The sequence below is a fragment of the Paramacrobiotus metropolitanus genome, unplaced genomic scaffold (genome assembly GCF_019649055.1).
Source record: "Paramacrobiotus metropolitanus isolate TYO unplaced genomic scaffold, Prichtersi_v1.0 Parri_scaffold0000005, whole genome shotgun sequence".
Classification (NCBI taxonomy): Eukaryota; Metazoa; Tardigrada; class Eutardigrada; order Parachela; family Macrobiotidae; genus Paramacrobiotus; species Paramacrobiotus metropolitanus.
In genome coordinates this window covers 3484328-3497640 of record NW_026570225.1, presented here as the reverse complement: position 1 = coordinate 3497640, position 13313 = coordinate 3484328, and the positions used below count along the sequence as shown (strand labels likewise).

At 39.3% G+C, this 13313-nt stretch overlaps 2 protein-coding genes and 2 long non-coding RNA genes across 7 annotated transcripts; 2 read left to right on the top strand and 2 right to left on the bottom strand.

Annotated features, from left to right (window-relative positions):
• Positions 1–433: 433 nt before the first annotated feature.
• LOC129581199 (glutathione S-transferase omega-1-like) lies at positions 434–3235 on the bottom strand. Of its 2 annotated transcripts, none has more exons than XM_055472145.1 (7): positions 3218–3235; positions 2466–2717; positions 2128–2233; positions 1795–2005; positions 1626–1643; positions 1465–1570; positions 434–1195 (listed from the first exon to the last, which is right to left on the bottom strand). In XM_055472145.1, exons 2-7 carry the CDS (start codon positions 2500–2502, stop codon positions 960–962), a joined length of 714 nt encoding a protein of 237 aa, XP_055328120.1. In that variant the 5' UTR covers positions 2503–2717; positions 3218–3235; the 3' UTR covers positions 434–959. The 2 variants fall into 2 exon arrangements, with proteins under 2 accessions (XP_055328120.1, XP_055328119.1); XM_055472144.1 differs by lacking the exon at positions 3218–3235 and adding an exon at positions 2948–3087.
• Positions 3236–7666: 4431 nt separating this feature from the next.
• On the bottom strand, positions 7667–10503 carry LOC129581259 (uncharacterized). 3 transcript variants are annotated; one of them, XM_055472230.1, is made up of 8 exons: positions 10408–10503; positions 10035–10170; positions 9605–9974; positions 9082–9291; positions 8694–8942; positions 8393–8549; positions 8232–8294; positions 7667–8071 (listed from the first exon to the last, which is right to left on the bottom strand). In XM_055472230.1, exons 2-8 carry the CDS (start codon positions 10146–10148, stop codon positions 7999–8001), a joined length of 1236 nt encoding a protein of 411 aa, XP_055328205.1. In that variant the 5' UTR covers positions 10149–10170; positions 10408–10503; the 3' UTR covers positions 7667–7998. The 3 variants fall into 3 exon arrangements, with proteins under 3 accessions (XP_055328205.1, XP_055328206.1, XP_055328203.1); XM_055472231.1 differs by lacking the exon at positions 10408–10503 and adding an exon at positions 10281–10343; XM_055472228.1 differs by lacking the exon at positions 10408–10503 and having other exon boundaries at positions 10035–10401.
• Positions 10504–10619: 116 nt separating this feature from the next.
• LOC129581358 (uncharacterized) lies at positions 10620–12303 on the top strand. Its single transcript, XR_008689493.1, has 4 exons — positions 10620–10837; positions 10954–10988; positions 11308–11490; positions 11837–12303. It is a non-coding gene; the product is annotated as an uncharacterized LOC129581358 (long non-coding RNA).
• Positions 12304–12432: 129 nt separating this feature from the next.
• LOC129581105 (uncharacterized) lies at positions 12433–13274 on the top strand. Its single transcript, XR_008689444.1, has 3 exons — positions 12433–12693; positions 12767–12879; positions 13209–13274. It is a non-coding gene; the product is annotated as an uncharacterized LOC129581105 (long non-coding RNA).
• Positions 13275–13313: the final 39 nt, after the last annotated feature.

The window sequence follows — 13313 nt, the reverse complement described above, 5'->3', positions numbered from 1 at the left end:
TTTCATTTGTTTTTTGGAGCAAATTGCGATGTCATGATAGCACAGCTGCAATATTTGAGTAAATGAATGATACTAAATCTCGTGGTATAAACCTTTTCAATGTACACTAGCCAATTAGCCATCAAATTGCACACGGTGCCAGTCAGAATTCTTTACACAATGCTTTACATTCAAAACTTAAACACTGAAAAACATTAGAAATTTAAACATCTCGTAGTTATGCTTCCTTCGAATATTTAACTTTTCAGAATTCCTTTAGGCTCAGACAGGCATATATTTTTAAAATTATATCATGTATTAAAAATTTGAAATCTTTAGATTTGCTGCCAAATATTATAGGACGGAATCAGTAGGTAATAGATGGTCATAAATTCATTATGACTTTTATAAACTTCGATTTTCATACAAAAGCCTCTGCACTTCTGCTTATAGTGGTTCAGGAATAAAATATAAAAGCTACTGCATGTCCGTAGTTTTCACCCAACCCAGATACCTAATCCACCAACCGTATTTTTCGGATACTGGAAGCTGGAACAATTTCCTGGAAACTGCATTTCAAGTTTTTAACGAGCGACAAAATAATATAGCGATACAAATTACGTACAAGTCTCGTACATGCCGTTGTACGTCTTTATTAATTACTGTTGCGCGTTGTATTAAAGTTTTAAAGCTCTAGCAGAATATTATTTGTCTAAACAAAACCCAAGTGCGCACATGTTTGTGCACGTTTTACTTCTCGAAATTTGATTTCGAATGGCCTTTATGATGTTGACTTCAAGAAACCAGAATTATGGGCGTCCATGTTAATTATTGAGTTATAATATTCCTATAATTATTATTCTGTTACATACGACGACGACTATGCACGACCATGCAAGAAGACGATGAATGCTGCCATGCATTTGTATGCTGCAATATTAATATAAAAATGAGCTAGCGCATTCATTTTGCCACCTTTATCATAGACCAACGTCATAATTTATTGCACCACTTTTGCGAGTTTCCAAAAACTCCACACGCTCCTTGGTAGAGTACGCGGTTTCCTTTATTTCGGGAACTGCAAGCATCAGATGCATCCATTCCGTAATTTTTGGATGACGTTTTTCTGTAAAGTCCAACCCAGCGATTTCGCTGATTGCCGGTAACCGTTCGAACCAAGGCCACAACATAAGATCAGCGAAGCCGATCTTGTTTCCTTAACAGAAAAAGCACACACATTCCCGTATACATATCACTTTTTTTACCAATACAATGCTTTCGCAAAGGTTTGGGTGGATAAAGCGGCATTGCCGCCTATTAATCGGTAATGTATGTACGAGTGTAACATTTTTCTTAAATCGTCTCACCTACAGTACAATGTCCACATACCATACCGCATAGGCATTGTATATTGTGACTTTGTATGTGTGCAAAGTAGAAGTATACTACGATATTAAGTACATAAAATTTTGACTTCATTTATACCTGACCAAAAGTATTGTTGAAGCATTCGTTCTACGGCATCCAAACCATTTTCCACGGTGTGTTTGGCTTCTTGGTCGCCTTCAATTACCGTGTGCTTATACGATGCCTAAAATGCATTCATACACTTTGTTTGTCACAATTTTATCGTATCCGGTACTCACCGTTTCGATAACCGCTGCCTGGAAAAACAAAACAGCAATATAACAGCAACGTTAAATAAAATTTTTTCAATATATCTATATATAATAGTTTGAATTGCCAATAGTTTTGTTGTTTTGGATCGAGTGAATACTAAGATCTGTAGATAAAACACTTAAAAAAGGAACTTACCACAAGTTGTTTTTGCTGCGCTCGCTCATATGGATCCCTGGGAAGCAGGGGAAAATGATCGCGGTATTTGTCATCCAGATACTCCGCAATAATAAGAGATTCATAAACGATAGATCCATCTGGCTCTTCCAATGTGGGAACTTTTCCCAATGGATTTTTCTTCCAGTACCAATCAGGACGATTCCTTACATGAATGTTGACAACGTTGAAACTAAAATGAAAATCCGAACGGTGGGCTTGTGTTGCTTCATAGTGCCGATTGCCTATTTATATGAGTTGTTCCTTTGAAGCTCCAGATCTGCGTCTGTGATTTACATTAGAAGATGGTCTTACGGTATGTGTTTTATATTCAAAACTAATCTTGCTCTTTCGGAAAATGGGGAGAATCTTAGGCTGTAAAGAGTCGGCTTGCTTGGGTCCAAGTGTGGAGGTTCACTTCCTGCAAGCAGCGAATATTTTACCGGCATAAATCATAGAGCACTGTGTACATAGGTACCATACTCTGGAAAAAAAAAACATTTTTTTGCAAACTCTTCGCAACAGTATATTTTTAACACAGCAAATAAATCTTTTACCATTTAAATTGCGTTAATTCCACAATGCACACATTAAAGTGCTTTTTTAATTTGCACAAAATTGATTTTGTAAATCTTTAGGACCGACAGGCTTACCTTGAGTCAAATGTTTAATGTTGTCCAACACAACCATTTTTGCGGTATGAAAATACACCAATAGCTCTACTCGTTTGAATGGAAGGGATTTTTATTTTGATCAAGTTCCACAGGAAATATATTAATGCGACTTTCAAGCAAGAAACTCCATTACGAGCACACGTTTTAAATCATTTGACTGTGAGCATCGAAAAGTATTGGTAGCGTATCATTAGCTGTGACGGAGCCCCCAGGGAAGAAGCGTACAAAATACTGCAAAAACAAGAAAATACAGTATATGCACAGAAATCGTAGTTAAGAGTGCTATACGACCAATGTACATTAATCAATTCGCCACTGAAATTTTTGCTAAAGTTTCTATGCTTGTGTGCTGTGCTCGTAGCAGACTTGCATACCCTGCTTAATTAGCGATAATATTATGAGTACTTCGTATACAGTGTAGCGATAAGAATACTTCTACTGAATAATATAGTAGTACTTACTGAACAATAATGCGGAATGATAAATGTAGCACAACTCCCGGTTTATAAGTTCTTGTAAATTAAATGGGCAGATAATCTGTCAACGATGCATGATCGATGCATAGTTTATTTTATGCATTTAGGAGGAACAGCTGTACAGTCTATACTTAAAACCGTCAGTTTCCTAATAAAAACTTAGTAGTTAAAGTTTGTTGAAACGATCAGTTTCCTAATTAATGGGTTTTAAGCATTGCGTGATCTCTGTAGTTAACTTAATGGTAAGCTTCATACCGATTTTTAATTCAACATCACGAAAGCGCTGATATTTTACGTTTATTTTGGTTTCGCTGATAACTTTTTACCATGTCCACGATGCTCATTGTCAGTACATAAATAAATGGCCGCTAGTTTAATCCAAGATTTGTCCCAAATAGTGCCTGTGGAGATCAGATTCTGATTACATCACAGCATTATCCAATATTCTAATACAAAGAAAAGGTTTTTGCCGCCTCTCTGCTGCAATATGCACATGCAGTATATCGTATAGTCCATCTTTCTACCTATACTTGCACTACTCTAGGTGTTAATGGTAAGTAGTACGTACTGCAAAGGCAGAATAAAATAACGCTAGGACATAGTCTGTCATGGTGGTATTGTTTACACCTTTTTGCAATCGTAATCATAATTCAAGAATCACGATCGCATTACATGGATCCAGCGCTTCACTAAATCGTTAAGGCACTTCGACACGCAGAACTAAGAACCCGTATCGTAATCACTGCGCGATGTATTGAATAAACAGTTTTATAACAGACCATAGCACACTTAAATACTTACCGGCGTCAACCAGAGCAGTTTTCGTCGTTTTTTCGGAATATTCTAACTTGCAAAATTAAGCTGATTCACCACTTCTCTTTGTAATGTGAGTCGTAATCAATCAGAAAATCAAATTTATACATTGCCTCTTGGGATAGGTAATGCAAAAAGACTCAAAAGATATTTTTGGGAACCAGCCAAAAACAACATCGGCAAACGGCTTATAAAAACGACGGTAAAGGAATCAGCAAACAGTATGTAGTCTCGTATGCCCTGTTTACTATTTGCCTTTCCCTGACCAAGCAATCAGAGCTCTTCATACCATACAGCAAATAAACTACAAGAAATCGGTGTCTAAGTATTAAAGTTAACGTGTTTGCATTTTGTTCGGTGCAATCAAAATTCTTGCGTTCATCTCCACATTTAATTGGTCCTGTGCCCTTTATATTGTTCCCGTTACCGCAATCATGCAGTCCACGGTTTTCTTAGTTTTTGCCTTGATCGTTTACCTTGGGCACTTTGTGTCAGCGCAGTATTATCCATACGGATCTACAAGTCTGTACAACACGAATTATGGCGGCTACGGTTCCGGAGGATATGGACTGGGATCCGGTGTGTACAGCAGCGCGTACGGAGTAAATTCCAACCCTTATGGCAGCGCTTATAGCTCATCGTACTATCCCTATGGTGGTAGTTCATACTACGGTAGCAGCGGTCTGTACGGAGGCAGCTATTCCCCATATACCAGCAGTTTATACGGGAGTTTGTACGGAAGTTCACCTTACAACACCGGCTACTCAACAGGATACAACAGCTACCCGTATTCATCGTATGGCAGTAATTCCGGCACTGGCTTGTATGGTTCCAGCTACGGCTCCGGATTATACGGCACTGGATATGGCACTGGATACGGAACTGGATACGGCACCGGATACGGTTATGGGACCGGCGGGTTGTACGGAAACAGTTACTACAACGGGCGCAAATAAATTCTTATACCTTTTGTATAAGTTCCATGTTGGTTTCTCAAAAGTTTACCTTTTATTTGTTGGTTTGTCTGTTTTATTACATGCCTTTTAGTGAATTACATTGAAAATTTTGGATGAAAGGTCACCCTGCATTAAATTTCGTGCATGTATGGAACATTATTAGGTCGTTGGAGCATCTCAAGTCCTAATTTTAACTGTCGTGTGATTGTCAACAGGATAATTCGCGTAAACACAATTAGCGGAATGCAAAATTAACAATTTTTAATGTTATGTTTATGATTTGTGTGTACGACAAAGTTACAAACCTAACCGTAAAAAAAGCTATTCTGATGCAGACAGAAAACCAGATACCGTACCTAAGTGTGTGTCTTTGTTTCATTGGATAGCTAAACGTTATAACGGCGACGCAGACGTAAATTTTTTCAGAATTTAAACAATCGCAACGTTTTTAATGTTTGTCACGTCAAATGAATACTACCATAACATTACTAAATACTGTAATATTTAGTTCAGTACCTTTATGATACTAATGATACTACGTACTGCAAAATCAAACTGCCAAATACCGGGCGATGGTCATGCATCAGTACGAGTGCAACGTTGTACATACCTATAGAAAACTGGAATTTGGACAGCAGTGCTTGTCTCCAGAATTTGTTTTACGTGAAACGCGGATGAAATTTAAAACTGTTATGCTATTGTCACCAAGACAGAGCTACCGCGCTAATATTCACAGTAGTTATCTTTATTTGGGCATTTATCAGTCATTTTGTAGTATGGAAACTACTTAAAAACCAACATTGCAAAACGTCATTTGCAAACAATATTGTAAATTCATTGGCAAAAATAAAACAATACGCGCATCATTGCCAAACAAGCAAAAATAAGCATGGAAACTCGAAGTGGTTGCCCGCTGTTGCAATAATTAGATGAACAGACGCATACTTGGATATCCCCATCTATGAAACATCCATCCTGAACTTGTCCCATGTTGATTGCAGGATTCAAACCACCACATCGCCTGGTCAGCTGTACTGCATGTGCAATACAAACAAAATAAGCAAACTAACACTAACATGGCGTAACCAACACATTTATGAGTAATTTACTGAGAAAACTGGAAAATAGCATCCCGGGCGCTGGGGCACCGAAAATTACAACAAGAAAATTGTAAAAAACCTGGCTTTTTGAGCCACTTTCTACTTTTTCCCCAAAAGTTTCGGCCATTGAACTGGCGCGAGGTCGTGTCGTTCCCGTTCGAAAAAGCTAAAGACGGGCCTGTTTACACTTCGAAATGAAACGGCTATGTCCATATACGCAAAGTGATGTTTTAAATGATAACTGATTATAGATTGTAGTTTTTTAATATTTCTGGAAGAATATAAGGGACATATGATTCCGGAAACATGAAAATATATAAGGACATATATCATAATAATCATATGTTCCTTATATGTTCCGGATAAGTATAGCAAGTTGAACCGGAAATATTACTGAAGCGACAACGTCGCTTCAGTATTATCTCCGGTACACGCAAACATACTAAGTTCACCTACAAGAAAACGGATGCAATAATTGTATGTACCATAGATAAAAATTAAATTAGTAGCTGCGTTATTTTCACTTAATAGTAGCGGACTACTGCAATTCACGTGTCTGCAGCAGCTGTCGATATATCTAATAATCTACGTACTGTACGAGTACCAATATTGTATTAACATTACGAACAAACTGTATAGTACGCTGTAAAATATTATTGGTGTGCTTACATCCAGGACCGGTAATTTTTAAGCAGTGGTCTTGCCCAACAAAAGCTGGACAATCTTGATAAAAACTAGATATCCGATATGGATTTTCGCATCCAGGATTATTTGTTGTACTGCATGCGTAGCAGCTGATCGAACCTTCAGCTCCTATAAAAATATCAACAGTACACGATTTACCTATCTAATTAATCGCATTTGCAAAATAAGAGCGAGTTAGTATGCACAATAAAACGTCAAAACTTTTCTGACTACGGAATTTATGCTGGTATGCTAATTTTGGTACTGACAGTTTGTGTGTGTACCTGAAACTGCAGTTCCAACAATTGCGGTCAGAGTTATCAATACAACGGAAATACCCATTTTCAAAGCTGCCTTGAGGTAGGTATACTATATAGTATGTACATAAATTACAAACTTTGATTTGCGAAGATCATATACGAGCAGCAAAATGGAATTAGTAATAACTTACACATTCTACGCAGGAGTACTACCAGAAATATCAAATTTCTGTTTTACGTCGGAGCGTTTGCACGTTGAAAACATTTCACCATTGAGTCATTGACGTCCATGCAGCATCAATACAAATTGATTCTTAATTTCGTATAATACCACTTAAAAATCTTTAGAGCATGATATGCGCTGGCGTTTGCGAGATTTAGCTCTAAACTGGCACTGCTCGCTGTTAGTCTTGCTAAAGACCAAGATAAAGTACGAGTATAATGTCTACACGGCGGTTTTGAATTTCCAGTCAAAATCTTGCTAAAATCTGCGACACTAACACTGCAATGCTGACGACGCAAAACAGTCAGGGATTATTAATTATCGGCGTTCTGTTTTGCTGCTAAGTGCAAACAAACAAACGTTAGGGAATGCGAACGGTCGTTTCATAGGTCATGAACCAAATGAAAACAACAATGCCTTATTGAGTCGTCATTCATTGTATTTGTTTTAATACAAACGTTCAGCAAAAATTAAGCGTGTAAATTTGATGCGCATTTTGGATACTATCCCGTCTCTCCAGTAGAGTAGGTATTATACTGGGAAATAAGTTGCCATTCACTGAGTTTCTTTTCCGAGTGATGTCTCTCATGAATCGAAATGCGAAAATTTAATGGAATCGTAGTTTTGCAGAATAAGTGAAGTGCAATACCCCACTTTTTCACTTAAATCTCCGCATTTTTTATTGGGAACAAAGCAAGGAAAAACATAAAGACAGCGAAAAAGTGTTACACGAGAAAGGTAAGACGCCAAATGTACAAGAAATCACCATACTAACAAGGGGTTGTACTTATATAATCGTGACATGGAATGCATAATAACGCAAGGAAACAAAATATACACGCAAGAACAAATGCACTGGCTTTATTATTGAGCTACGAGGAGGGAAACCTATGAAAGTTATTACAAAGTGGAATAATCAACTGTACGTTAAACAGGAAAAATTTACAACTGCCGCAACCGTTCTTTCTCAGTAATGTTAACTTTGGCATGATTTGGCATCTCAGTCGCGAGGAGTGAATGGACCATTTGTCGGCAAGGAGTAGTAATCACGCAGAAGATCGAATACGGTATAACTGCAAACAAGTATGACCTTTCATCGAACTTTCCTGACTGTTTTGTAATTCAAACTTAAATCTAGAGCAGTTTCAGGTTCATAATTTACAAAATTAGCTAACCTAATCTAATAGGTATGTTTTCCTTTTACGAGCATAATTATGTGAATGCATTACTTACATGCGCTCGCATGCCATAGCATCAGCACACATCTCCGTGTCCACTTGTTTGTGAAAAAGACATCTGGAAATACGTCACTCTTTTAGGTATCGCTTGTTATCACAGGACAACGGAACAGCAATGGTCCAACTAATTTGTATTAACTGTAATAATAAACTGACTGTAAGCTTCTTTGGCGACGATAGCGGCACAAGGAAAACGTTTTGCGAATCCGCTCAAATTCTTCCGCCAGCAGCGAATCCGAATGATGGCCGATCAGAACGCTCATCGCATGACCAACGTAATCGTCCACAGTGGATAACGTAAGTTGCTTCAAACCTGCAGTCGATAATGAACTCAATAGCAACCCGCAAAATCAAGCAAATAATCAGTAAGAACTTGAGCAATGAGAAAATTAAATATTGCAGCGTAACAAGTGGAATTTGCGAACTGGAATATACCGTAGCTAGAGCAATGTCTTACTGGGTCTTTGCTCTTTCTTGCCGTCTTCCGTAGCCTGATAGTGCAACCACTCCAAACATGCCCAAGTTGTTGCGATATCTTCCATGGATCCAAGCGCCACGATCGGGCGATGGTTGGTTTGCACAAATGAACTCATTTCTTTATACAGGTCATAGTAATCTTTCCGCAGCCGAAAACCCTCATGAAACCGCTTACAATCGCTGTCCCCTTTGATGAAAGCCGCATAGGGAATCTTGTGGCAGTTCTTTCCTGTATTAAACGGGTACAATTAATGATCTATAAAACATGTCGCCATATTTTCATAATAACTTCATTGTGCAGTCGGAGGTTGATTACAAACAATTACTGTGGTAAACTGGAAGACATCATATCCTAAAATTACGCTTACGCGCGTCCGTGAGAACGAGCTGCTTGTCGGGAGTAACCGGACCAGGATCTATAAAAGCGTGAAAAGAATGCTTGACGTCGTTGGAAAATCCAGTTGTTAAATGGAAGGATTTGAGAGATATCTCCACGGGACGATTGATGGGAGTGGCACCGCAACCCACCGGAACCAGCGGAACGCAACCAATTACGACCACCTTCTGCACCAAAATATCTGCAGATTGAAACCAAAACAAAAATCGACGTGAAAACACTCTGACATAAGAAATACCTATTCTTTAATCAATAGGTAATTCCTCATGACCTTCCCCAAATCAAATGGTCAGATCAAGGAATACCGCGTAAATTCAGCCACAAAATAAATAATTTTCTTAAAAAGCATGCATTAACTGTAAATACCTTATTATTGTCAGAATAACAGAGATGATAAACAGCATAATAAAACTGGTCCTACTCCTTGTCCCGCAAGAAAAAAAACTCAAAGAGTTTCATTAGAAAATCTTCATCGAATGGCATGCCATACGCACTTCTCTGTTCCGGATATTCGGTGTCAATCGCAGTTACACAGGCCACTTCAATATCCTCGTACGCTGGCGCCGGCACATCTTCGCCTCGGTTGTTGTGCTCGCCGTCCAGAACAAACTCGCCAATCCCATGGGCGACGTCGGGTATCATGTCCTGCACCGTCAGGTCCCTTTGTTCCGGGTTCTTAGTGCCAGCTGTGGGGCCCAAGAGGATCTTCTCGGGGCTGTTCCCGTTTCCTTGAGGCTGAGTTTGTCGCCAGGTGGTGCGTTCACCGGCTTTCTGGTACTTTGCGTTAGGAATGCGGCTGCTGGACAGTTCACGCGCATCCTCGGCCATGGCGAAGTACACTTTCTTAGCATCAGGACCCAATCGCTAGCAGAACAAGTCGCGTAAGCACATGAAGTTCAAAATCTGTCCGACAGACCAACTTACGTCCCATTCTTCGCTGAATTTGGAAAAGCCCTGGGAATATGACGTTTTAGTTTCGCTGCAGCGTTCGGTCACATAAAACGAATAGGCGTTCTTAGGTTTGCTGGTTTTCGGCATGGTTTCGCTTTATCCAGGAAGCCTAAAATACAACTGACATTCAGGGTGATTGAGAATTGCTGGTATCTAGCCCTTGCAGGATACAGCCCGAGCAAAGGTCCGATATGTCGCTAAGGGTTACTGTTGAACCACATTTGATTTGTTCTCATCACTTCCTCAAAATCTGATAATGCTGCGTTATAAAGATTTGTAGTTTAACGAAAATAAAATAAACAAAAATAAGTGCTTTAGACTTGAGTAAAACAAAACGGACTCGTACCTTAAACTGTCTGGAACACAAAAAACTGAAAAATCAAATGCGCACCTACCATGCTGCCACACCGGACGGCGTTACGTACTCACCGCACGACCTTCGATCGTGATCGAGCAACTGCACGTAGCCGCCAACAGAGTAGGGAATGCCGATCATCAGCCGATGGACACAAATGTGCAGGTGAAACTGCGAAAGAAAGTGCGGTACTCTGAAAAAAAAATAAAGTCACAAAGTGACAAAAAAATTGATTTTTGATCTTCTACCGTTTTTCGGTTAACTTGTCATTAATGCGATTCATTGGGGCTTGCAGTTTGAGTTTTATCAGGATAGCTTCAGACTAGTGACTTTTTGTCATTGTTGTGGAAGGATGCATCCAATGTTCAGTATGCAAAGAGAAGGAATCGAAGTACAAGTGTCCTGGTTGTCGTGCTCCTTTGTAAGTTCGTAGTTGGTGCTTGCGTTCTCTCGTTCTTCGTCGCTGGATTTAGACCGTCACAATTACCGATTAAATAATCTGCGATCCATCTGATTTTCAACGTTATGTCTTTGCAGTTGCTCTTTGCCTTGCTCACGAAAGCATAAAGAAGGTACGTGCGTCCTTGATTTTGGTTTTTTCTTCGAGGAACGTTTTGAGCTGGTTTATAGTGTGCTCAGTGTTTGGTGGACATTTGACTTGGCGCTGTCTTTTGTTTTATCTTTTTGACTAGACGCTGTCTTTTTTCTGGTAGAGCTTACATTAAGTGATAGAGTAGTAAGGTGGGAACGAAATGGTTGTCGATGAATTAGTTTTATTGTGGGACCTGCCAACTGGTTGCTGATTGTTGTCTCCCTGGTCGTATTAGAAGCCATGAGCAATTGGTGGTGTCTTATTCGCTCATTGTTCTTATGATCGTTTTAAATTTCTAGAATTCTGTTCTCCATCCACTGATTCGCCCGGCGTGCTTGCCGCTGTGACGAAAACCCGAAATAGCGGACTTGCGAGTGATGGCAGTGTGACCACCGAGCAGCAGTCGCAAGAGCATCTGAAGCAAATCCTTCAGTGCATACCCGAAGAAAACAGACTGAATCAAGCGTCGTTACGGAGACTTGGTAAAATGTCGCTGTTTGTGTTAGCCACGAGCGGGTGTGCTTTAGATTGTTAGCTTGATTTTGATACCATTAAGGTGAAAGTTTAAAAGAATCCTTTGAAGAGAGGCAAATTGACCACATAAAGTGAACGGTAATTGTGTTACCGGTGGAGCGTAGCTTTGACAATTGACAAATAAACCTGACAATACCAGCATGATAGTTGCGGAGTTAGTCTAAAGGTCTTTGTAGATTTAAAAAGAAATTTAAGTTTTTCGGTTATTCTGGTTATTGCACTAGTATATTTCAGCTGTTTTCAAACTTTCTTCATGCTTGATGACCTGTCTTTATCGAAAATCCTTTTTTACAGAGGATTCGAAGGAAGTTAAAGATATAATTGCTGATGCGGAACTACAGAACATGCTAACAAAAGTCCTGAATTCCCCGAGTCGTCTGGATGCCCATAGTCAGATTCGATCGCTATTAATTTCCGAACCGAAATTCACAGAATTTTCGGCAAGCTGTCTCAATATCGTCGGGCACTCCAGAAGGATAATGGACAGTAATTGAGCTCCGTGACCTTGTGGCTTGTGTTATGGTGTTGTTAAATTACTGAAATGTTTGAACTGCTTGAATGCGTACGATTTTATAAATTTCTGTAGCGGCTTTGTTTTACCTATTGCTTACGTTAGTTTTTAGTTGAGAGTATTTATTAATCGTCCCCTGAAAAAAATTAAGCATACTTTTTCTACGAGTCTCGGTTTTTAAGGGATTTTGGATGTTTGTATAGTTTTGATGATGTTTGTAATAGTTTTATGGGTTAAAAATCAAGCACAAAGCAAACAGCTGCGTGACTGCGAGTTCAGAAAGTACTGTACAAATCTTCAAACAGTGCTTGTGTACAGTTGTTTAACAATGCTTTACAAGGCGGACAGAAACTGATAATAAGTTGGTTAAAGAAATTGATCTAGCAAGTTGCTTATTTCGTCAGAATATTCCCAATTTCTGCAGTTGTTTTGTACACTCTTCATGATCTATCGCATCTGGCGGCCAGATTGTTCGAGGATCATTCGTCTTGAATGCTGCTGTGAAGTTTTGATCTTGCGATGACCTTGTGTTGTGTTACCCTGTGGCCTGAGTAACCGTGTCGGGATGGAAGTGTCGCCCGACTGTTACCACGTGCTTAAATGACTAGTCAGCATTTGGTCAGCATCGTTGCCGATCAATGTAACAACAACATACTTGTAGTTGATTTCGCAGTAATTCAGGAGAACGATCCAGCATTAATTTTTACTTTCAGATAGTGGCAAACTGGCACAGTAAACCGTGCAACCATATTCCACGAGCGGCAGGATATCAGTTGCCAATTCATTAATACCCTGTTGATGCAGAGATATACACCAAACACCAGCGGTATGGAGCTGCATTGTACAAAGGATGTTTATTATTCTTATTAAATTTGCCAGTAGTTAACCGGAAACGATATGATTGTTACGTATTTCCGGCTAGCTGTTATGACAGAACAAAACTATAGCAATCAGTGCCTGATTCAGTGGACGCTAAATTACGTTTTAAATTTGGAACTTTGTATAATTATTTTGGTACAGCACGTTTCTTATATTGGATTCTGCTTAATAAATAATTCTTTGATTGTAAGTAAACAACAACACGCATACAAAAGCACTATGGCGGCACAATCAGAAAATTTAAACACGTGTTATTCAATTTCGTTCGTATTTCAGAAACTGTCATACGCATCCGCATTTTGTTGACGACCGCCCAGCCGCATAATTAAACGCTGTCCCCAAGCCAATGGTCGAAGGTGCGAAGTCGAACTGTAAATTTCA

Bases quoted from the DNA above. Each gene is read 5' to 3' on its own strand.
- LOC129581259 (XM_055472230.1), bottom strand. From the start codon at position 10,148: ATGCCGAAAACCAGCAAACCTAAGAACGCCTATTCGTTTTATGTGACC. The intron at 8,550-8,693 runs GTAAGACATTGC...TATCGACTGCAG, and splicing joins CAAGAAAGAGCAAAGACCCA to GTTTGAAGCAACTTACGTTA. The intron at 8,295-8,392 runs GTCAGTTTATTA...ACGTATTTCCAG, and splicing joins CGTCGCCAAAGAAGCTTACA to ATGTCTTTTTCACAAACAAG.
- LOC129581199 (XM_055472145.1), bottom strand. From the start codon at position 2,502: ATGGTTGTGTTGGACAACATTAAACATTTGACTCAAG. The intron at 2,234-2,465 runs GTAAGCCTGTCG...CGCTGCTTGCAG, and splicing joins CATTAAACATTTGACTCAAG to GAAGTGAACCTCCACACTTG. The intron at 1,196-1,464 runs GTATAAATGAAG...TTTTCTGTTAAG, and splicing joins TCAACAATACTTTTGGTCAG to GAAACAAGATCGGCTTCGCT.